The sequence below is a fragment of the Schistocerca gregaria genome, chromosome 3 (assembly GCF_023897955.1).
Source record: "Schistocerca gregaria isolate iqSchGreg1 chromosome 3, iqSchGreg1.2, whole genome shotgun sequence".
Classification (NCBI taxonomy): Eukaryota; Metazoa; Arthropoda; class Insecta; order Orthoptera; family Acrididae; genus Schistocerca; species Schistocerca gregaria.
The window spans coordinates 292,145,633-292,170,852 of NC_064922.1; the positions used below are offsets into that span (position 1 = coordinate 292,145,633).

Genomic DNA, 25,220 nt, shown 5'->3' on the forward strand with positions numbered 1-25,220 from the left:
TGCTGTTGCATCTTAATAGCTACACAAACAATCTCTTCTGGTCTAAGAATGATAATCAATGTGGCACAAACACTTGATTGTTTTTAACATTGCGACACTGCAAATAATTAGTGACTTACAGTCTTTTATCTCGGGTTACGGAATGCTGGGGAAGAGGACGGCCATGCCCGTTCCGAAGGACCATTCTCATACTTGGCTTAAGCGATTTAGCGAAACCACGGAAAACCTGATGCGGAATGGCCAGATGGCGGTTTGAACCGCCGTGCTCCCGAATACGAATTCAGTGTCTTGCTACTGTGTCATCTCGCTAGGTGAAAGAAGAAATCTTGACTAAATGATGAATGGGTTGAAACGAATCCTCTTGAGGCATCCAGTAATAGTTAACAACATAATGGAGTGAAGTGTCGGGGGCAAAAGTTGTGGAGGAAGACCAGTTCTTGAAGACAGTAAGAAGGGCCAAGTGGATGATAGTCCGATTTAATATCGTCATTTGACAGCTAGAGGGCTAGACTGCTGCCATTACCAATACATCAGTAGAGACCTGGCATTGCCGGCTCCCACTGTGCTCTACACAAATCACTGTGCCCTCCAGTACTCAGTGAGCTGTTGCTACAAATGATTTGAAACGTTTAGCTTCATGTGCCTTACGACCTGTGATGAAAGTAGTCCAAATAGGAGCATAGGGGAGACACAACAGAGATCTACACTATCTGATCAAAAGTATCCGGATACCCCTGTGTAATGCGAAATTGACCAGTAGATAATACGAGAGGCAGATCCGGCAGCAGAAAAGCAATAACAGCAGGATGGGTCCGTCAGGTCAGATCAGAGACTTCGAACATGGGCGTTACTGGATATATCGCGAGTAACATATCCATCAGCGGGATTTCAGTCCTTCCGAAATTGCCCAAGTCGACTGTTAGTGACATGATCGTGAAGTGGAAACTGAGAAACCAAAACCAGGCAAACCTCCTTTTTACTGTCAGACAGGTAGCGCCCAACATTGCGGAGGGTGATTGTAAAAAAACGCATGAAATCAGTGGAAGGATTCGCTCGTAGATTCCAAAAGAGCTACCAGCAGTTCAACTAGCATAATGACTGTAGGTATGGAGGTAAAAAGAATGGGATGTAATGGTGGAGGATCTCCTCATATGTCTCACATTTCCGTAGTCAATGCAAAGCGACGCTTGAGGTAGTGTAAAGAGTGAAGCAACTGGGAGGTGGCTGACGAAATGAGTGATTCCGAGTGATGAATCACGCTATACCCTGTGGCAATCCGATGGTAAGGTTTGGGTTTGGCGAATGCCTGTAGAATGTTACCTGGCATCATGCGTAGTCCCCATTGTGATGTACGGAGGAGGTAGTGGTACAGTATGTGGTTGTTTTTTGCGGTTACGGTGAGGTGCTGTTACTGCGCTGAAGAAAACGCTAAATGCGTAAGGTTATGAACACATTTTACGGCATTGTGTATTGCGGATAGTAGAGGATAGTTCGGAGATGTTGACTGATTCTTGCAGCATCTGTGAGGCGGTGGTCTGTGAAGAATAATATTCCTGATAACGGCTGGCCATCCCGGAGTTGCGCCTTGAAACCATTGGACCATATTTGGGATGAGTCCTCTTCGCTCCAGCCCCGAGCGATCAACATCACTGCCTTCTCTGGTTTCAGCTGTTGAGGAAGAACGGACTGCCATTCCTCCATGGACATTCAGCATCTCCATGGAAAGAGTATTCAGAAGAGTTCAAGGCGTCATGAAGACGAAGGGTGGACAAAGTCCATATTATTGCCCTCTAATAAGTGTCCTATTACTACTAATCATGTATTGTAAACGTAAGTGAATTTTAGGAGATACTGACATTGAATTCCACATTGTTACGAGTTAAATATTGATAAAACTGAAAACAAAAATTCTAATATATAACGCAATGTGAAGTGCAGATTTGGTAAGAACCGTTGTTGAGAGAAGTATTTTGGCAATAAATGAAAAACAAAATATTTCAGAGAGGTCTATAGTTTTACAGGTAAGACGTGGTCACATTCATTAATGTAGCCCTAATTATAAGAAAGAACAAATTTTAGACTCGCCTAGACACGCTATAGAGATTTATAACACACGCTAACATCAAAATGATTACGTGTCTTAACGTCAGAGGTAGAGACTTCGACGTGATTTTCTATCGCCCCGGAGAGTTGAACGCTGTGGCGGCTGTATTCAGACAGTGCTTATCACGACGTCGTCACACCTTCCCTCCTTAAACCTCAGGTGGCAACTATTTTAAATCAGACTACAGGTTGCTGAGGTATAAAATAGCTGCAGAAGACAGACTAGCGATCAGGGGTTGCCCGGTTTGTGAGTGGCTCGAAGATCGCAGTTTTTCCTATATAAATAAATGATCTGGCGGACAGTGTAAACAGCCGTCTGCGCATGTGCGCTGATGATGCTGTAATGTATGGGAAGGTATCGTCGTTGAGTGATTGAGTGATTGAAGGAGGATACAAGACGATTTAGACAGGCTTTCTAGTTGTTGTGGTGAATGGCAGCTAGTTCCAAATGTAGAAAAATGTAAATCAGAGCAGATGAGTCGTTTCTGAAAGTATTTGTATGGAGTGTAGCCATGTATGGAAGTGAAACATGGACGATAAATAGTTTAGACAAGAAGAGAATAGAAGCTTTCGAAATGTTGTGCTACAGAAGAATGCTGCAGATTATATGGGTAGATCACGTAACTAATGAGGAAGTATTGAATAGAATTTGGGAGAAGAGGAGTTTGTGGCACAACTTGACTAGAATAAGGGATAGGTTGGTAGGGCATATTCTGAGGCATCAAGGGATCACCAATTTAGTATTGGAGGGCAGTGTGGAGGGTAAAAATCGTAGAGGGAGACCAAGAGATGAATACACTAAACAGATTCAGAAGGATGTAGATTGGAGTAGGTAGTGGGAGATGAAGAAGCTTGCACAGGATAGAGTAGCATGGAGAGCTGCATCAAACCAGTCTCTGGCCTGAAGACCACAACAACAACAACAATGTTCGATTACAGCATCAGTAGTGTGCTGCTTGACACAGTCACGCCGATTAAACATCTAGATGTGATGTTGCAAAACAATATGAAATGGAAAGTGTGGTGTCACCGCCGGACACCACACTTGCTAGGAGGTAGCCTTTAAATCGGCCGCGGTCCGTTAGTATACGTCGGACCCGCGTGTCGCCACTATCAGTGATTGCAGACCGAGCGCCGCCACACGGCAGGTCTAGTAAAGACAGACTCCCTAGCACTCGCCCCAGTTGTACAGCCGCCTTGGGTAGCGATGGTTCACTGTCTATAGTTTAGCATAGCCTTCAGCTACGTCATTTACTACGACCTAGCAAGGCGCCATATTCAGTTACTATGTATGAGAATGTATTCGAAACAGATAATATTGTGAATCATGTACCGTCAAGAGCGACGTTCATCATCAATGGATTAAAGTTAACTATCAAACTAATTACGTCCGCTTTCTGAGTTCTCATTTCTTGTCATGTTCCAGACCTCACGTAAGTATAGTTCTCCCCTCCTCACGCCAGCCTGCGCGAGCTAAAACGAGTGCATTTCGGCCTCCACTCGTAACACGGTGTTGGCTCTTCTGATAATACAACAGAAAGAGCATCTAACTATTGTAGTAGGGAAGGCGAATGGTCAACTTCGGTATATTGGGAGTGTTTTAGGAAAGTGCGGTCCAGTTGTAAAGAGAATAGCATATACGACTCTAGAGCGACCCATTGTTGAATACTGTTCGAATGTTTGGGATCCGCACTGCCTCGGGTTAAAAAAGACATCAAAGCATTTCAGAGGTGGGCTGCTAGATTCGTTATCGGTAGGTTCGAAAAATACGTTATGTATTCGGAGATGCTTCGGGAAGTCAAATGAACACTGTTAAGAAAATTTAAAAACCGGCTTCTGAGGCTGACTGCAGAACGATTCTGCAGCTGCCAACGCACATTTCGTGCAAGGACCATGACTATAAGATCAGAGAGATTAGGTCTTGTCCATAAGCATACAGACAATCGTTTTATCATCGCTCTGTTTGAGAGTGGAAAAGGAAATGTCTGGTATTGGTGCAGGCCACAGGGTATCCCCCACCACGCACCTTCCGGTGGCTTGTGAAGTATGTATGTAGATTTAGATGTAGAAACGTCATCGGGTGTGATGTCTACGACAACCACTAGTATGCAAGTGAGGGGATTGTTGCTTCGAGGTAATGGGAGACATAGGTGCTTCCGCGACGGCACGGGCGGTGCAGCGGATAGAGATAAGAGGGCCGTGCAGCGGCAGTTGCGAGGAGAGAGAGCGGAAATATTTGTGGCGGTAGAGGCGGCTGCGGCCCGCGGCGGTGACCTCGCCGACAGCACAGCGCCGGCGCGGCTGCACCGAGGCTCCGCGCCGCTGTTGCTAGACGCTCCGCGGGCGTCGCTAGGTGGCGCTCGCCGGAAATAGCCGTCCGCGCCAATCTCGCGGTGCACTGCCTGCAAAGTCTCCAGCCCCGCCGACGCTTCCTCTGCACGGCGATCGCGTGCGGCTGCGCTGCGTGCGATGTTAAGATCTAGCCGCTCATCGGCGAGCGCTCGAGACCGCAGTAAAGCCCCTTCTGCACGAGATACATCCTCGTCTCGAGTGACCACTCGTGGCAAGCGAGTCCGCTGCAGCGCTCCTGATGTTTTATACCTGTATTGAGCCTCGCCTGCAACGAATTGTCGATTTCGCTTATTGTTGTTGTGGCCTTCAGTCCTGACACTGGTCTGATGCAACTCTCCATGCTACTCTATCCTGTGCAAGCTTCTTCATCTCCCAGTACCTACCGCAGCCCACATCCTTCTGAATCTGCTTAGTGTATTCGTCTCTTGGTCTCCCTCTATGGCCGCCCGGTGTGGCCGTGCGGTTCTAGGCGCTTCAGTCTGGAACCCCGTGACCGCTACGGTCGCAGGTTCGAATCCTACCTTGGGCATGGACGTGTGTGATGTCCTTAGGTTAGTTAGGTTTAAGTAGTTCTAAGTTCTAGGGGACTGATGACCTCAGAAGTTGAGTCCCATAGTGCTCAGAGCCATTTTTTGAACCTCCCTCTATGAGTTTTACCCTCCACGCTGCCCTCCAATGCTAAATTTGTGATCCCTTGATGCCTCAGAACTTATCCTACCAACCGATCCCTTCTTCTAGTCAAGTTGTGCCACAAATTACTCTTCTATCCAATTCTATTCAATACCTCTCATTAGTTATGTGATCTACCCATCTAATCTTCAGCATTCTTCTGTAGCACCACATTTCGATAGCTTCTATTGTCTTCTTGTAAAAAAATATTTATAGTGAACGTTTCACTTCCATACATGGCTACACTCCATACAAATACTTTCAGAAACGACTTCCTGACACTTAAATCTATACTCGATGTTAACAAATTTCTCTTTTTCAGAAACGCTTTCCTTGCCATTGCCAGTCTACATTTTATATCCTCTCTACTTCGACCATCATCAGTTATTTTGCTCCCCAAATAGTAAAACTCCTTTACTACTTTAACTGTCTCGTTTCCTAATCTAATTCCCTCAGCATCACCCGACTTAATTCGACTACATTCCATTATCCTCGTTATGCTTTTGTTGATGTTCATCTTATATCCTCCTTTCAAGACACTGTCCATTCCGTTCAACTGCTCTTCCAAGTCCTTTGCTGTCTCTCACAGAATTACAATGTCATCGGCGAACCTCAAAGTATTTATTTCTTCTCCATGGATTTTAATACCTACTCCGAATTTTTCTTTTGTTTCCTTTACTGCTTGCTCAATATACAGATTGAATAACAGCGGGGACAGGCTACAACCATGTCTCACTCCATTCCCAACCACTGCTTCCCCTTCATGCCCCTCGACTCTTATAATTGCCATCTGGTTTCTGTACAAATTGTAAATTGCCTTCCGCTCCCTGAATTTTACCCCTGCCACCTTCAGAATTTGAAAGAGAGTATTCCAGTCAATACTGTCAAAAGCTCTCTCTAAGTCTACAAATGCTACAAACGTAGGTTTGCCTTCCTTATAATCTTTCTTCTAAGATAAGTCGTAGGGTCAGTATTGCCTCACGTGTTCCAACATTTCTACGATTTCGCTTACACGTGCCAAAATGGTGTTTGTTGTGAGAAGTGTCTGCTTTGCAGATTGGCGTCTGAACGTTGAAAATGAGGTTATGAGGTCCCATCCTTATTACGCAAAGTCGAAGTATAGTAACAGAATGCACGAACAAGCAATGATACTGGACGTGTAGACTGAAGCGATGAATGAAAATTTACAGCAACGTCAGGATTCGAACCCGGGTTCCTACTTACAAGGCAGATGCGCAAACCTGTGTTACCTTGGCACTGTGGCTTTGAACAACTACAAGAGCTACAGTAACACGCCTCCCTCCTCAATCCAGACTCCCATTAACGGCTCAGCTCACTTGGTACCTCCGCTAAACTCGTGCGTCATTGCAGCGGCTCTCTAACTGTACTGGAATAGGATCGCAGCATCGAACGAAACGGGTGTTCCCGTCTGGAACCTAGGCATAGGCACTTTAATCAAATGAGGAGAGATGCGTGGTACGGTAGTCATTGCAGTTGTGCAAAGCCACTGGGCCAGGATGGCGCAGTCGTAAGCTCATCTGCTTCGTGGGCAGGAGACCCAAATTCGAATCGCGGCCTTGGTACAAATTTTCGTTCATCACTTCAGTCTGCATGTGCAAATCATAGATGTTTGAGATTTGAAAAGGTCTTTAGAACGATATAGTCTCATTTGATTTAAAAATAATAGAGTTTATTGCCGATAATGATTATAGGTTTAAAGAGATTAAACATACATCAGTCTCTTATTCAGCTCCCCCTCTCCTCTCCCCCTCTTCCACCACAACACACGAGAGAATATGTGTACCGCATCAGTGTGCGTCTAAAACAAAATTTTATAAATGTTTGCTGGCATGTATCTGAGGCCGAACGTGGGTGCCAGCCGGATGTTAACCCAATGGGATGCGGGAAACTGCATAAAAATCACTTCCAGGCTGGCCGGCTCACTAGGTCTCGTCGTTGATCCACGAGGCGGATTCGATCAGGCCAGGCTCGCCTCCCCGTATCGCGAAATTCGTGCGTTTACGCTCACGGTCATATGGCAGCATAGAGTTTAGATTAATGTAGCTGCCAAAGGTCGTACGATAAATTCTATACACTCTTGAAAAAGTAAGGAATAGGGGATTGGTCATCCTCACATTTTGAAAATTCTTCATTTATCTGTTCGAGAAAACACTTACGAACAAGCCAAACAATATTCAGGTGGAAATTTTCAGCCGGCCGGTGTGGACGAGCGGTTCCAGGCCCTTCAGTCTGGAACCGCGCGACCGCTACGATCGCAAGTTCGAATCCTGCCTCGGGCATGGATGTGTGTGATGTCCATAGGATAGTTAAGTTTAAGTAGTTCTGAGTACTAGGGGACTGATGACCTCAGATGTTAAGTCCCATAGTGCTCAGAGCCATTTTGGAAATTTTCATGTTACGTCCGTTTTATTTTAACTGGATAAAACGATATTTTTTAGGCCATACGCGTTTCACCTTCCTTTTTTGAAAGGCGTCATCAGTAGCCTAAAATATGCACTATTTTGTTTCCTAACCTCAATGTACTACGTCTAATATGTGAAACAAAGTTGTATAAAATCAAATCTCTATATATTTCAGGCCACTGATGACGATTTTTAAAAAAATCGAAGGCGATACGTGTATGGCACGAAAAATTTGTTTTATTCATTGTAATTAATGGGAACTAACAAATTATCGACGTAATATTACACACAACTGTGGAGACAGGACAAAAAATGTTTCAGATATCAAGTAATATTTAGAAAACGGGAATTAGCGCCTTTTTACTTCACTCTTTGTATTTTTCTCGTTAAACATATATGTCCTTTTCACTGTTCAAATAATTTTCATTAAATTTTTGATCTGTTTATTTTCTCATTTATGTAGAGTAGGCTTTTTCTTTGTCTAGGTATTGTAAAAGCTAAATACCTTTATGCTTTCAGATATTTCGTCTCTCTTGTGGGAGAACAGTATTAGGAAAAAGTACCACTGCAACCTATGCAGTGTCTCGCGAAAACAAGGCAAGCAACAAAATAGAGATTAAGAATACACAAAAGCATGAAATCCATTATTGCAAAAGGAGTGAGTTCGGCATGAACAGGTTAACTTCTGATGTTACCAGATGACGCCAAAGCCCCTGTTTCTCCGCATGTACAGTCCACAGCGTATTCAGGATTTTGAACTGATGTTACCTACCCACTCGCGACGTGATTGACGGACACCAACAATGAATAGTCGATTTTGAGCAGACAGTCACTCCTTGCCAGGTCGATTTGTGACTACAAGGAGTAGGAATCGTTCTGGAGAGATAACAGATGATCCACACATTTTGCAGTGCTACCCACCGTTGTTATTGTGTAGTTGGTGCTGAGTTCATCGAGCGTACACGAGTATCTACAGTGTCTCATAAATGCTTCTTCCACGCATCGCTTTCCTGCTCATGGTGCTAGACTGCCGTAATTATTACCAGTAATAATTGACTATATCTGTAGATTACTAAGTTCTGCGTAAAAAATTGGAAAGAGCTAAATGGAACGCCATGAGAACTATGGCAAAAATTTTGGCAGGGATGCGTACGTGCGTGCGTGCGTGTGTGTGTGTGTGTGTGTGTGTGTGTGTGTGTGTGTGTGTGTGTGTCGGCTTTTACAAGGCGCAGTTCTGATACTGAAATGGATCTTTGTTGCGAGCAAACAGAGATCCAGTTGTTCCACGCTCGTTTAAAATCAAAAACCTCGTTGTCTAAATCACCACTACAGCGCACATCTCATAAAGACAAGCATAAGTTTTATTTTTCGAGACCTCATGTGAAATAGAAAGCTGCAGTTACTTTTCAAATGTTCTCAATACGTTTAAATAATCTTACCAGTTTTTATAAAGTTCCCGCTCTCTATTAAAACAAAGTAAACGTTTTCTTAATGCTGAAAAACGTTAAGACAGAATACTGTGCACAAAAAATGAAACTTTGTGATAAAACGATATAAAGAGGAAAGAATATAGACCGCAAGGGCAAGAGGGAAAACTTACCAAAGCTTTCTGCTAACTGACAAAGCGGATGACGATGGACATTGCCACTAGGACAAATTATATGAAGTAGGAGATCTTTGAGGCATGGGAAACTACGAGGAAGTTCGCAAGATACAAAAAGGGAGTTCATAATATACCCCTGTAAAGTAAACAATATATACCATACAAGGTACACGACCATAATAAAATGATTAAGTACGAAACTGAAGGATGAAACAGTTGATAAAATATCAACGGCAGTAGAAAGTTGGTGTGTAAAAGTGCCATACTAACATTTCTGAATGTGTAAATAATTCAGTACACGAAATATTATGGGAAATAATGTAAGAAAAGTAAGTACATGCAACAACGTTCATATCACGCATTGACATATGACGTTTGTATTCACGATAAAAACAGAGAAAAAAGGTAAATTTTATAAATGCGTAAAAATATCGTGAAGTAATACATAAAAATGCATTAAATGTAACTTTCACTACGTAAAAAGGTATTTCATACTCTGCAACACTAAGTCTAAGTCACAAAAAACAAACAGTTCCGCAAGAAGTCCCTTCTTCTTCTTCTTCTAACAACTAACCGTTTATAAAGATCTATAACGAACTACCTTGTAAGAGTGAAGATATTATGGTACGTACATGCACTTATAAACATTTGTAAAGATCAAAAAGTTGTATGAATATGTGCAAATTAGATAGGTAAAGGGGCTTGAAAATCGAACTTTTAATTTTGCTATACATAAAATGAATGTTAGACACATTGCAGCTCCATAGAAAAGTCAAAGATCGAAAAGGTGCAGAGACTGGAAAGCAGTATTGGAGAAGACTGCTTAACGACTTCCGCCATAACAAAAATCTGCAGGACACATGCTAATTAGCGTAGGGGGAAAATTAGGAAAATACAGATCTAGAAATCGGACAGATTTAAGACACATAAGAATGAGAATTAGAAAAAATGACAGAAACAAAAAGTGCAAGCTTGCGCCTACGCCTACTCTGATTTCAATTTATCTTTGCCACTTAACGAGCTAGTCTGTGTGGCCGAGCGCAGTATCAGATTAACCGTTGATTTTATGTGTTAAATCTGATTCCAAATACGTTTAGGAGACCAGTACAGCCTAACGCAAGGGTAAAACCAAGCTTAGTTTCCTGATCCTGTGAGAACGCATTTACGACGAAAGCCACTTATAATTTCTTCTCTCTCTTAGCAAGTTTATATTATGTGAAAACATTTTCATATCCAGTTACATTTTTGTATCTACATGATCTATACCTATTTTACAAACAACCAACATTTCTTAGAAAAATTTACAACAGGAAAATGGTAATGAGCTGCTGCGGTAACGTGAAAGTGCTTTGATAAGAGAAACACAATATTTAGACTGAAACAAATAACTAGTTGAAGGTATCATTTTTAAGCTGATACCTTACCAAGAACAAATAACATGTAGGCTATGACTCATATCCAAATAATGTGCAATGTACGATTGTACGAACTCACTGCCCATATTTGATTGCACGACAGGAATGAGATAGCAATGTAAAGCTTACTCTCTAAGTCTTCCAAGGCACAAATGAAAGTCCGAGCAAAAAATCAACAAATTCAATATTTGGATGGAAGGGAGAGTAGATCTTCACGGGTGACGAAAATATGAAAAAATTTTCTTTGAAACACAAAAAGACAACATGAGGAACAAGTTATGAAAAAAAAATAGTACCAGAAACTCCAGAGAAAATGAGATGATGAAAAATGTTCACACTATGTTATCACGAGAGACAACTTAGAGACAGAGTGTGCAAGTGGCGTAACGGAAAAGAAATGAATAGTTAAATTATCAGTTTAGGTCTCATTGTAGTGCTCATCGTCAAACAGGAAGTAGCTAAAGTATAAGATGAGGGCTGTGGCAACTGCCAAGAGGTAAAAAAGAAGAGATTTGGAAGCAGGCCCCTAATCGTTTCCTTACAACGATAATAATGAAATATTTATTTCAGCGGCCTTTTGCACTGGAAGAATAGGAGAAAGATACATAACATAAAATTTACGTCAGTCATCTTGGCTATTAAGAAAAATTTCTTCTACTAATAATATCACTTACGACGAATAGACAGCAGAAACCATCAAGAGTTAATTTAGAGAAGTCTGCGTAAAAAACCGTACAATTGGTTGTCACATGTAGTTCTGCTGCAAAAATCGTGTTGCTTACGTCGATATTGTGTGTCCCTTTTGATATAATTCTCTATACGTTAAAAATACGAGTCCATCGTAATTTCGAAACATGTATGTCCACCAATGAAACAGGAAAGAATAAACACATCCATACCCAGATCACGGGGAGGATATTGTGAACCCATTCTGTGATTATGTAGAGATTGGTGAAAGGTATGCTTTACTCGTACGCGACTTCGATAAAAGGCGGATTCAGAGGGCCCAATGGCTGGGAACGGTTGGCATGGAAGAAGTGAACGCTGCCTGATGTTCGTTTGTTGGTGTCAGCAGCATTTGTGGAAGACAGACAAATAACTGTGAAATCCTGTTTAGCGACAAAACGTGGGACCTCTGCGATTCATCCGATGAACTAGGTGCCGATAGCTCGACCGCTCTATAAAGCGAGACGGGAGGATCCGTGGCGCAACGAACACAGGAAACACCAATAAAGGCACTTTTTAGCACACAATTCATCTCACAGTTTTGAAAAATTAAGGACCTGAAGAAGTGCCAGTGCTGATCCAGCCTCATAGATAGGTGTCAGAGGAACTTGAAAGTCCTGATGAGAAGATAAAAACTAGGGAAGCGGTTGAATCATCAACGACTTTCGTGTTACACCATGTCTACGCTGATGTCAGGATGGGCCGTTATCCATATGCACTACCTGCATCCCTCAGCGTCGGAGGTCCAGTCGGACACGTCGCATGCCCACAGTATGACTAAAATGATTTTCAAGGCCATAATGCTGAAATCCGATTTCATATACTTCCTAGTTTGCCAGATATAAACCGTCATGAAATCATCTAGTATCTCATCGATGTGTAGCTCAGAAATTACAAACCACTTCTCAACAATCTACAAAAGTTACCGAACTTCTTAAGTGGTTGGATACGGTCACGTACTAAGGAAATGTCTAATCTACACAAAAAGAAAAATTTGTCATTCAAATGAAGGACTAATACGCTGACAGGAATCCTTATCCTGTAAACAAAAAAATGATTGTTGGTAACATTAATAGCGTCTCATCCTCGTCACCTAAGGTTTTAAACGATTACTGCTTGCTCCTGGAGGCTACATTAACACTGGTTACCGAGAACAAATACCGCGTACACTCGACAATGTCCACGAATAGGATCGTTTAAATAACTGAGTATTCGGACTGTAGTAGCTATATAGCGTTATAAAGTGTAGTCATCCGAACATTCTGTAACAGCTCCATTCTAGAAATTCTGAAGCGGACGTTTGACCTAAGAGTTCTTCAAATTTATTTTTCCGTCGAGTTAAAAGAAGTAGGGCCTATGTATAAGGAACGCCTCACGACAAGCTGGTCGATCCAACAGAAAATTATTTCAGCAGTTATCTATATACAGCGTAACAGAAGCGGTTTCGACAGTGAAACTTGAAGTTGGTCCCGTCACCGAAAATATATTTCGAGCCAGTAGTATTGCTGTCTTGTGTGCCTCACTTTCAGTCATTTCGTGCCCTTCACCTGTGACGAAACAGTTACAATAAATACATAATTTATATCGAATAAAGCAGCAGTATCCGTAGCAAAGAATACAGGCAGTAGGCGTTTGCTCTCAAAGCCGATAAATCAGTATTGACAGAAAAAAGCGGAAACGTTTGGCTGCATTTATCTTAGGAAATTTTGACGGCACAAGGGAGTCATGGAGCAACATCCACTAAGGAATGCTGCCATATATAAATACGTTGATGTTAGCCTACAGCTGTACGTATTGAGGAAAGGAATGGGATTGTGTTCCTGCAGTTCTGAGACTACAAAAATACTGCATCGTTATTGTGTGAAGCTGAATGTAAGTACTTTGTATAAAAATTGTGTAAATTCACAGTTGGTGGTACTAGAACGCTATTTCGTATTTACTACAGTCTAATCCCAGAGTAAAGAAATTTTGCCCGTGGTGGTACACTTAGTTCGTGCTAGGGTCTAAAGTTATATCCAGTAGCACGAAAAGTAATTTGATGTTACAAGAAATTGTCTAGTTCAAATACATCAAAGATTACCACAAACTACATAAAAACAAGTGCAGTACTTTGTAATTTTATGTTACCTACGAATACGTCAAAGATATTACGAGCAATCTACAGTGCTACTAACAGCCGATAGTCTACTGTAAAGGATTACTACTAACTAATGAAAATGTATACTAGTATCCAATAGTATTTTACTTCATATCACAGTAAGAATCGTGTGGGTGACAAACTACTTAAAGACAGTACTACCACCTGAAACAATCCCTTCATCATCTGCATTGTAGCTATGTCGCACGGCACGCCAGTTACCACTCTTGGTTTTGTATAGAGCTATTAGGAACATGTTGGTTGTTGTGTGGTGACTATGCGTCTTCCGCTATGAGGGAAGGAAATAGCTTAATTTTTCATACCCAGAAACGAAGTGGCCACGCAGCCCAGGTAATAGGACTAGTCGGAATACGCCGCGAAACGAAACCGAGGCACAAACGGATCCAATTTTTCCCCACATTTCTTTCGAAATCTTTTGCGCTACGGTATCTGTACATCCCCTTAGTCCGGCGGTTAAGTTGATCAACCGCGTGCCAACCACTTCTGAATGGTGTTTAGATATGTCAGAAACACTTCAAAACACAGTCCTATTTCTCGAGAGCCCATCCTCAAGCAAAAGTGAATTCTAAATCTACCGCCGCTATGGTGGACGTCTTTATGGTGCAGCAACAGCTGTTAGTTTTACTTCTAAAATGTCGATGGTAACGGTAGAAGGGCGCTCTAGCCCGCAAGAAATTAAAACTCGCCGCTTAAACTTCCATCAGAATCTTACATACTGCCTCTTCACTGGTTTCCGTGTTCTTTTGTTAACGACATAAATAAGAAAGTTCGATTTTCTCGAATTACTTTTGAACGATCCCCGTTTCTAAGCCGTCATGCTCAGTCGACGTCTTCTGACAACACTCTGCTACAAGGGCGATCAAACTTCTATGCTATCGACATCATTTGAGTAACACGCTAAATTGAAAAATAAACTGCGTCACCGCTTATTGCGTCGTTTTATCGTACCAGATGGAGCGTATTAATCACCGACGATGTCGATATAAAAATTGCAGTTTATATAATCATCTTAGCTCGGAACTAAATGAACACATTTAACACTTGTACGTAGCGTGAGTAGCGGTGTAGTAGTAGAAGCTTAGGGGAGACTCACTTCACACACAGCGAAATATATAAGGGAAAGTTAAAAATATAGAAAAGCAGCCTTCAGTGAATCAGTAGATTTCCGCAAAATTAGCTTTGAAAATCTAATCGATGTCACTTGAATTCGCCTAACGACTAATTGAAGAACAGTTGAAGTGACCAGATTTTCTGCGTACATATAAGAATAGTTTACGATTGGATGGGCCCTTTTCATAATGTTTTGTCTATGCTGACCAATAAGCTTTTATCAGCATATGGGCTGTGTAGCCATCGGACTCCTCCTTACTTTAGAGCGGGTGACACTGCCGTGACAGCGTCCCCGTTGGACAGAACGACGTAAGGTTAGTAACCCGTTCTCGACTGCCGGCCTTCTACGTGTTTGAGCTGTGCAGTAGGGGGCGCCCAGCTGCAGGGAGGGGGAAGAGGTGAGAAAGCTTGCCGGGGAAGGGAGAGGCGAGGCGGGGGAGGAAAGCCTGCAGCGGCGGAAGGGGTAAGGCAAGGTGCAGCAGTCACGGCCGACACCGGCCTAGTTCTGTCGGCCGACGGCGGCATTCGCAAAGTAAGCGAAGGAGGTGACGAGTCGTCTGCGTTAGGACGCGAGTGCACTCTGTACCGTCCCGGACGTACCGTTTGCAGCTACCAGCAACAATCAAACCAAATCAGACCACACACCAAAACCAAAGCAAAGCCATCAAACTCTACGACAGACCAGTCAAATGAAAACCACACCAAACCAGGCGGCACGCCGCGCCGGCCACAGGCCGCCGGGCGGACGCACACTTACGTGCTTCCATGGACAGCGACTGTGGCGACATATAGGAGAGAGCGTCGGCCAACGTCCTCCTTTCCAAGGGCCAGCTGCACCGCGGCCCGGACGCCCACGTGCGCTTGTTTCTCTTCTCTTCTCGCTCCGCACACGGCCCTTGTCGGTTTCCGCAGGCTCCAGTGAACGCCCTCTACAGTCCTTCTTACGGGCGAGCACTGTAGAAATCGACGCCGCTGGTGCACAGTTCAGGCGAGCTGTACTGCTCCTCGATATTCTCTCTCCAGTCTCTTAGTCTAGCCACTTCGTGTCCGTTTCGTGTTCACTGTTGCTGTCTCACTCACTCTCTGTCTTTCTCCATTGTCTCTCACAGAGATCTCTTTTTGACAATGTTTTTCTGTCTCTTCTTCATTTAAGCAAATACTGGGAACGGCGATCGCTGTCTTGATGCTGCTGCAGGTTTCAGAATTTATTAATGACATGTATATGTTTCTCTCTCTCTCTCTCTCTCTCTCTCTCTCTCTACACACACACACACACACACACACACACACACACACACACACACACGCATACAGATAAAATGATATATGAAAGATGAAAAAATAAAGAGCTGCATTAGTACTCTTCGAGACAATGCAGTATCGTATAATACTCCTGCAGCTTGCTATGTATAGGTATAGCTCTTCCTTCCTTCTTTCGTCCCTCTTACACACACACACACACACACACACACACACACACACACACACACACTGTTACAATACACTTCAGACTTTCACTAGCTTCAGTCACATTTAGTATCTCGTTCCAGCCAAAAGATTCTACTGTCGTACAGTGAACCACAGCTACCAACCACAATCTCTGTTACTGTTCTCGTGGGCAACTTTTAAATAACTACTTCGGCACTGCTGTAGAAATCGTTCGGTGCTAGTACTGAAGCAGATTAACAGCAAATGGAAAGGATAACAACGTATTTACTAGTTGCAGTTGATCGTCAAACTGTGTATGTTGTTGCGGAAAATCTATCTCTGTGTGTTTTAGAATCCTTCAAGTAAATAATGGACTGCAGGCAGAAGCAACGTTCAGAAATTGAGATCTCGTTGGATTGCTGCAAACTGTCAAAGAAACATACTTGTACGTAGATGACCCTATTAATAAGACAATAATGTATGGATGGATAAAGAAGTCTATGGGAAAATGTGTCAGCATTAACGAGACAAGTTATGAGCGGGCTAGTACCACTTGGGCACTTGGCTTTCTTTTACGATGATTCGGCTGTTTGGTTCAAAGAAAAATGCATCACTTTTTCTACAGACGTTCTTTGAATAGCAAGTCAACAATAGGAAGTGAAATTTCAAAAATAAGTTATGACTACGTTTGCGTGAATTTCAATTTAGCCCTTGTTTTTCGACCGGGCATGTCCTGATAGACTAACCACGTAAGAAACGCAAGTATCACATCACTGTTGTAGTACATAATGTGATGATGAAACTTTGTGCGCTCTCTCTGTCCAATACTGCGAATGCAGCTATTCACCAGGGAGGGTAACAAACATTCAGCTGAGACATGGAAGCTGTACAGCTGACTAATCAACGCAGAGTGCGTGACGCAATGAAAGAGCTACACCGCGGAAACAGATCAAAGAGCAAATCATGGTTTTGTAAGTGCAGCCGAAGAAGTCGTGTGATGTAACGCTGTCTACTGAAGAAACATCTTGAAATCGGACTTAAAAAAAAAAAAAAAGTGCAACGGAGCTGTGTTATCACAACGTGTGCATTTGAGAACATGGATAAGCTGGTAAAATAATAATAATAATAATAATAATAATAATGCGAGAGAGAATGTCGACGAGCGACGCATGTAAAGCAGAGTTGTACATACAGGCGAGCGTGCGTCGTTAGTTGAAAGAGAAAATGTACTGCTGCGCCAGCGACGGCGGCAAAAGCTGCACCGGAGGTGAGCCAGACGGCGAACGGCGGCGCGCTAGCAACACGTACTGCGCGACGGCCAGCCGCCGCTCTACGTACGTAGTGCACTTCGCGATAAGGGAGCAGGCGGCGGAAAGGTCGCACACATGCTCACGGGCGCAGCATGCATAACGGGGCAATGCTAGCCGCATACGCACACCATTCCAAAGCTACATACACAACACACGCGCGCGCCTAGTTGTTAGAAACCACCCAGCTTGCCGTGTGCCCATATCCTCTACACTCATCTGTACACGAGTTAAAACGTGATCGCCAGCTTGTAGTGACGTCTTTTTTTAATGCTTAAGAAACGAAATTAGACAGTCCACATTTTTAAACGTTCTGTGCAGTTCAAACACCATGCAAGGAAAAAAGAAAGCAGACCACGATTCACTGTACAGGCGGATAGAGAGTTGGCTTTCCAAGGACAGGAAGGACATGGATCTACCTCCGCATGCAAGCTTAGAGTCGGGAACACGGTTATGCCTGTTCGCAGCTCACAGCTCAGTCCCTCTATATACCGACACACACATTTATAGTACACGAAAGAATAAAAGTACTGGAAGTGTCTCAGTACTTACCGTGATAATTGGTCTCCAAGACGGACGTGCCGTCGGCTGCGATGCGTCGGACTGTTACGGCACTTCGCCTGGACTGTGGCTTGCCTAACCACGGTTACGTGCACACGTTCTCAGTCGCTTCTATAGCTATCACTAGACGATGGTGTTTATATGATAAATATGCAACAACAGTTCCGCACAGTTTGTACGAAATGAACGACGGGATAAATAACGCGAATACGCACCTATCACTAAACAGTCCGTAACGGCAGAGTCGGAGCGCTTTTCACTCGAGAACAGTGTATTTAATGTGAGGTTTTTCGATACCGCGCTGTCAGTAGAACAAATGCAACGAAGCGTGTGTGTTACCTTGAGGGGGGAAAATCAGTCAAATTAGTCTTAACAGGTAGAAAAATACTCCGTTACGATTCAACTAAACTAGTCTACAATTAGCACTCGCACAATTACAACGCGCGTACGGGGAGGGAAGTGTCGCCTCGGCCACGGGAGAACTGCTCCTGTATTCCGTGTGTGCTGAGCGATACTGTCGAAGCTACAGTGGAGGGGGGGAAAGCCGTCTACTGTCCGGTTGCCGCTTGTTGTTGTTGATGTTGTTGCGTGGAGGCAGGAGGGAACAATTTCGAGCTATCTAGAGCGGCACACTGTCGTTAAGATCGCGCGCAGCCGGCGAGAGCGAGGGCGGCGGCGGGCGCGTGCAGCCGCGACGGCCGCGGGAGCAGGTCGCAGCGGGGCCGGCGGCGGCTGTGGCAGAGGCAGCGGCAGCGGCAGCGGCCGTTCTGCCGGCGCGGGCGGGCGTCCTCAGTGTCGTCGCAGCTCTTCTGGAGGTCGCACGCGGAGGAGCTTCGGCAGTGGCGCCGGGCTCGGGACCACATGCTTCGCTTCGCTTTACGGTGGACACCCGCGTCGGTCCGGCACGGCTCTCTCTGGCTGGCTGCTGCTGCCTGCTGCGCCCGACCTCAGGTTGCTGCCGGCCTCCTCCGTTTTCTGACCGCGTGCCCGCACGACGGGTTGTGCGCCCGTCGCTCCGCTGCGAGTGCGTCTCAGTGTGTGTGTGGGTGCGCGCGAGCGGCGACGTGCGTGCGGCGGCGAGCGCGCCGGAGGACTGACTGGCTGCTGCCCGGGTGCGCTCGCCTATCGAACTGACTGCGCTCCGCGCGGCAGGCAGACTGGCTGGCGAGCTCGGCTGGCCGGCCCTACCACCGGCGCGACACTCACACAGACACACACGTAAATACACACTCACTCACACGTATATGCACACAGGAGCGCGCGCGCACACATACACACACACACATAAGCGCGCACGCTCACGATCGCACGGAGCAGGCCACACGCTTCTGCTACCACCACCACCACCACCACCACCACCTCCCCTACCACCACCACCGCCGCCGCCGCCACCTCCGCCGCAGCCACAGGCCGCAGCCGTCTGCTCCGTGTGCAGTGCTACCAACCTCGCGCCGTCGAACCTGTCTGGCGCGCCGGCGCTGCCAACCTCCTCTCGCTCGCTCTCTGTCTGGCTTCCCCCCCTCCGGCCGCGCCCCCCCTCCCCGCTGGCGGTCGCGCCAGACGCGTCGGCGTCTCGTCGTCTCGTCTCGCGTGTTTGCCGTCGCCGCCGCCGCTGGCGTCACGGACGCCCCTCCCTATCTCTCCCCACTCCACACCCCGTCTGCCTCCCTGCCCGGCGCGTCCGCGCTGTGCACTCGGTCTGTGCAACGAGGGAGCTCTTGTCCACCGCTACTGTTTCACTTTCTGTTTCTCTCCTCTTATCTATCCCCGCTTGATGCAACTACCGTCACGTACTCTCCGTACCCAAAATATTTCCTCAAGAGCATCGTTCCTGTTGTTGTTGTGGTCTTCAGTCCTGAGACTGGTTTGATACAGCTCTCCATGCTACTCTATCCTGTGCAAGCTTCTTCATCTCCCAGTACCTACTGCAGCCTACATCCTTCTGAATCTGCTTAGTGTATTCATCTCTTGGTCTCCCTCTACGACTTTTACCCTCCACACTGCCCTCCAATACTAAATTGGTGATCCCTTGATGCCTAAAAATATGCCCTACCAACCGATCCCTTATTCTAGTCAAGTTGTGCCACAAACTCCTCTTCTCCCAAATTCTGTTCAATACCTCCTAATTAGTTATGTGATCTACCCATCTAATTTTCAGCATTCTTCTGTAGCACCGCATTTCGAAAGCTTCTATTCTCTTTTTGTCCAAACTATTTATCGTCCATGTTTCACTTCCATGCATGGCTACACACCATACAAATACTTTCACAAATGACTTCCTGACACTTAAATCAATACTCGATGTTAACAAATTGCTCTTCTTCAGAAACGCTTTCCTTGCCTTTGCCAGTCTACATTTTATATCCTCTCTACTTCGACCATCATCAGTTATTTTGCTCCCCAAATAGCAAAACTCCTTTACTACTTTAAGTGTCTCATTTCCTAATATAATTCCCTCAGCATCACCCGAGTTAACTCGACTACATTTCATTGTCCTCGTTTTGCTTTTGTTGATGTTCACATACATCGCCTAAAAGTCAGTCAGGAGCCTGAGTGCGCTTGTAGGGAAACTGCATTCTCGGAACACAGTAGATGCCACAGACGAACACATCAACACGAAAGAGTGCCACCGAGTGACCTAGCAGTCTCACTGTGACATCTACATATACAGGGTGAACCCGAACTCTTAGTTGAGGGATATTTTCATAGACGCGCCCTTCCCACCTCCCTGAAACCTAAAGTACAAAGATTTTATTGATTTATTAGGTTGGTGGATAACTTCGTAAGGATTTTGTTTTGCTTGTTGGTATTCTGGATAGTATGGGTTTAGTTCTAATGGCTCTGAACAGTATGGGACTTAACTTCTAATGTCATCAGTCCCCTAGAACTTACAACCACTTAAACCTAACTAACCTAAGGACATCACACACATACTGTAACCCCCAACCGAAAAATTCCGTAACCTATAAATAATAAAAATGTGTGACTAATTTCTCAATAAAATTGGGGCTCATATATAACCTTTCAATAATTGACTATGAATTTAAACTGGTAAATTTTGGGCGTCAGCAGTGCTGCGTCATGGCCCTGAAAGATCATACTGAATAAATTAACAATTCTTACCTCAATAAGATCGGCGGATAACGCGTATATATCTACTCCTATAAGAAATTTTTCTGGCACAGCCCAGTGCAATGCTGGCCAATATATTTGTTATATTTAAAAAGAAACAACTGATATTTCTTTACAATAATCGTGATGATCATGGATTGGAGAAATTAGTAAATTCTTTAAACTGAGATGAATGATTGTCAAAAGTTACTTTTTATGAGAAAGATTGTTATTAAGAGATTTTTTAAACATTTACATGGGACTTGATATAACAATACTACATATGAGCGAGGCTACTTTTACCTTATACTACAATGCTCAGGCACCGCCATCGCTCCACACGACCGGTCCAGCCAACTCCATACACCAGACTGCTAGAAACTACTTACTCCTACTGCTACACAGTTCCTACTGCTGACAACACTGCTCTCTGGTCTGAGATTCTCTTGTACCTTACATATCGCAGGCAGCGCATGAGTAATCCATCGAAATTACATCTGCTCGATTGCGCTAGCAACAAATTCCTTAATCATGGACCTCTTAAATCCATGCCCGAGGCAGGATTCGAACCTACGACCGTAGCGGTCGCGCGGTTCCAGACTGTAGCGCCTAGGATCGCTCGGCCACCGCGGCCGGCTATGGGTTTAGTTATCGATTGTCATTTGAGATAGTGAGTGGAGCTGTCGACGCTAGGAGAAAGAGTAAGCGGAGAAATCTTGACATTTCCGACATATTCTATTTCAGTTCAGTAGAGCGATGACAGCAGCGGCGGCAACCAGAAACATTTGCGCCGTGTGTGGGGATAATGTCGCTGGACTGAGTGCAGCAAGAAAATGATTTTATCGTTTTAAGAAGGATCGTTTTGACATTTGTGACTCTCCACGTTAAATCCTTCAGGGTTGGATGAATATCGCTTAAACGTATTAACCCACAATAATCCACAAACGGCAGATACGATGAAACGTGATCGTATCACCATTGTGCGACATTTGCATGCAAAGGGGAAGTCCAAAAAGTCGGTTGAGTGGGTACCGTTGTATGATATGAGCGAAAAGCACAAAAATCAGCGGGTAGCCACACGTGCATCTCCACTTGCTCATCATCAGTGTCTCATGAACAATACCAACCATTCCTATCCTGTATCGTTAGTAGTGACGAGAAATGGTGTCTTCATGCTAACATGCAGAAAGAAATGAATGGTTAAGCCCAAACGAAGCAGCAACTCCTCGTACGAAAACCTGCGCTCATCCTCAAAAGATAAAGTTATATGGTTAAGCATCTGGTGGAACAGCAATGGTTTGGTATAGTATGAATTGCTTCCCCGCGGTGTAACCATCATTGCTGACATTTATAGTCAACAATCGAGACGTCTTGCGGACGCAGTCCAAGAACAAAGCCCAGGAAGATTGTGTGGAATGGTGCTATGCCACGATAACGACCGCCCGCATTCGACTAGACGCCAAAACCACTATATAGGATTTGAGTTGGCAACTCATTCCGCACACACGTTGTTGACCTGATGTTGCACCCTCAGGTTCTCACCTTTTGCATTCCCTGTCGAACAACCTTCAAGGAACTTCCATTCCGGATGAAAATGGGCTCTGAGCATGACTCGACGAATTCTTCGGCTCAGAAACCACGTGATTTCTAGAGTCGCGGAATCGAAAATTTATCGCAACGTTGGCAGTCTGTTGTGAATAGTGAAGGAGAATATATTATTGATGACTGAAGACCCTGTTATGTGTTTCTGTTGTGTTTACTAAATCATCATCATCATCATCATCATCTTTTAAGACTGATTATGCCTTTCAGCGTTCAGTCTGGAGCATAGTCCCCCCTATAAAATTCCTCCATGATCCCCTATTCCGTGCTAACATTGGTGCCTCTTCTGATGTTAAGCCTATTACTTCAAAATCATTCTTAACCGAATCCAGGTACCTTCTCCTTGGTCTGCCCCGACTCCTCCTACCCTCTACTGCTGAAACCATGAGTCTGTTGGGTAACCTTGATTCTCCCATGCGTGTAACATGACCCCACCATCTAAGCCTATTCGCCCTAACTGCTACATGTATAGAGTTCATTCCCAGTTTTTCTTTGATTTCCTCATTGTGGACACCCTCCTGCCATTGTTCCCATCTACTAGTACCTGCAATCATCCTAGCTACTTTCATATCCGTAACCTCAACCTTATTGATAAGGTACCCTGAATCCACCCAGCTTTCGCTTCCATACAACAAAGTTGGTCGAAAGATTGAACGGTGCACAGATAACTTAGTCTTGGTACTGACTTCCTTCTTGCAGAAGACAGTAGATCGTAGCTGAGCACTCACTGCATTAGCTTTGCTACACCTCGCTTCCAGTTCTTTCACTACGTTGCCATCCTGTGAGAATATGCATCCTAAGTACTTGAAACCGTCCACCTGTTCTTTGTTCCTCCTATTTGGCACTCAATCCGTTTATATTTCTTTCCCACTGACATTACTTTCGTTTTGGAGATGCTAATCTTCATACCATAGTCCTTACATTTCTGATCTAGCTCTGAAATATTACTTTGCAAACTTTCAATCGAATCTGACATCACAACTAAATCATCCGCATATGCAAGACTGCTTATTTTGTGTTCACACATCTTAATCTCACCCGCCAGTCTATGGTTTTAACATATGATCCATATATAATATGAACAACAGTGGAGACAGGTTGCAGCCTTGTCTTACCCTTGAAACTACTCTGAACCATGAACTCCATTTACCGTCAACTCTAACTGCTGCCTGACTATCCATGTAAAGACCTTTAATTGCTTGCAAAGGTTTGCCTCCTATTCCATAATCTCGCAGAACAGACAATAACTTCCTCCTAGGAACCCGGTCATATGCCTTTTCTAGAGTTATAAAGCATAGATACAATTCCCTGTTCCACCCATAACACTTCTCCATTATTTGCCGTAAGCTAAAGATCTGGTCCTGACAACCTCTAAGAGGCCTAAATCCACACTGATGTTCATCCAATTGGTCCTCAACTAATACTCGCACTTTCCTTTCAACAATACCTGAGAAGATTTTACCCACAACGCTGATTAAAGAGATACCTCTGTAGTTGTTACAATCTTTTCTGTTTCCATGTTTAAAGATTGGTGTGATTACTGCTTTTGTCCCGTCTGATGGAACCTGTCCCGACTCCCAGGCCATTTCAGTTATCCTGTGTAGCCATTTAAGACCTGACATTCCATTGTATTTGATGAGTTCCGACTTAATTTCATCCACCCCAGCTGCTTTATTGCACTGCAATCTATTGACCATTTTCACCACTTCCTCAAATGTGATCCTATTTCCATCCTCATTCCTATCCCACTGTACATCGAAATCTGAAACATTACATTAAACTAACGGAAAAACGCTACGAACTTATGAACCAACCCAGTGTACTGTGGATACAGAATAATACCGAAATTATGATTTATTCAGTTTCGTGCCCTAATCACCCTTGTTTCTCTGCCAATACATCCACAGCAGTGAAGAAACTTGTAACATGGCACAACCAAACCGTACAATACACAACACAGAGAATGCAAAAGTATGATGATGTGATTGCCGTCTGCGCGCGAACACTTCAGCATAGCGTTTTCGTGCCGCGCTTCCATTGCTCTTAGTGAACCCTTACACGAGGTGCGTATCGGTCGATTCTTCCTTAGTAATCCTCCTCCATACAGCTGCGGTGCATCACTGTTAACGCAAAACTAACACTTCCAGTGTTGTGGTTGGCAGGAGAGCAGGCGTACTAAAAAGTTTAAATCGTAGAAAATTCAATAGAAAGTGCTGTTAAACGATAAGAGAGTTTACCCAAAGTTATATGATTCATTTGTAAGGCGTTTTACAACACTTGTGTTTTATGAATCGAGCCAAAATATTGACCATTCTTTTGTAACTAATTGTTAAAACGAGTTTCAAAGTCAGTTGACTAACAGGTTATATGTCAAGACGATTGTTCTGGTGCCACTTAGTGGCAGTGATACAGCATTGCCTGGAATTATCAAAGATGTACTTTGTGACCATTTGTATTACAAATGTTAGTGTTGAGGGGAGCTGAAGAAAGATGACAAACATCATAGCGTACAACTGTTTATTTAGGCTATTGGTTCTCATTTAGTAGTTACAGTCCTGTGATTCTTTCGAGAATCTGGATCGCCAGACATATAGAAACTTTTGACTGTATACCACTATACAGCAACATTATGACAAACATACATATGTTCTT

The 25,220-nt window shown here is 44.1% G+C and overlaps 1 protein-coding gene across 5 annotated transcripts in view; it reads right to left on the reverse strand.

Moving 5' to 3' along the window:
• The window catches only part of LOC126354185 (protein TMEPAI-like), a 170,926-nt gene extending 151,651 nt beyond the window's left edge, over positions 1-19,275 (reverse strand). For 2 of the 5 annotated variants that reach the window (XM_050003633.1, XM_050003630.1), the window contains exons 1-2: positions 17,847-19,179; positions 15,317-15,745 (exon numbers count right to left, since the gene is read on the reverse strand). In XM_050003633.1, the coding sequence (XP_049859590.1) occupies positions 15,317-15,347 (31 nt within the window). In that variant the 5' untranslated portion in view covers positions 15,348-15,745; positions 17,847-19,179. Of the gene's footprint in view, positions 1-15,316; positions 15,749-17,179; positions 17,276-17,846 lie in introns of those variants that run through there. The other 3 variants (XM_050003634.1, XM_050003629.1, XM_050003632.1) reach the window with 3 other exon arrangements.
• Between the last annotated feature and the right edge of the window lie 5,945 nt (positions 19,276-25,220).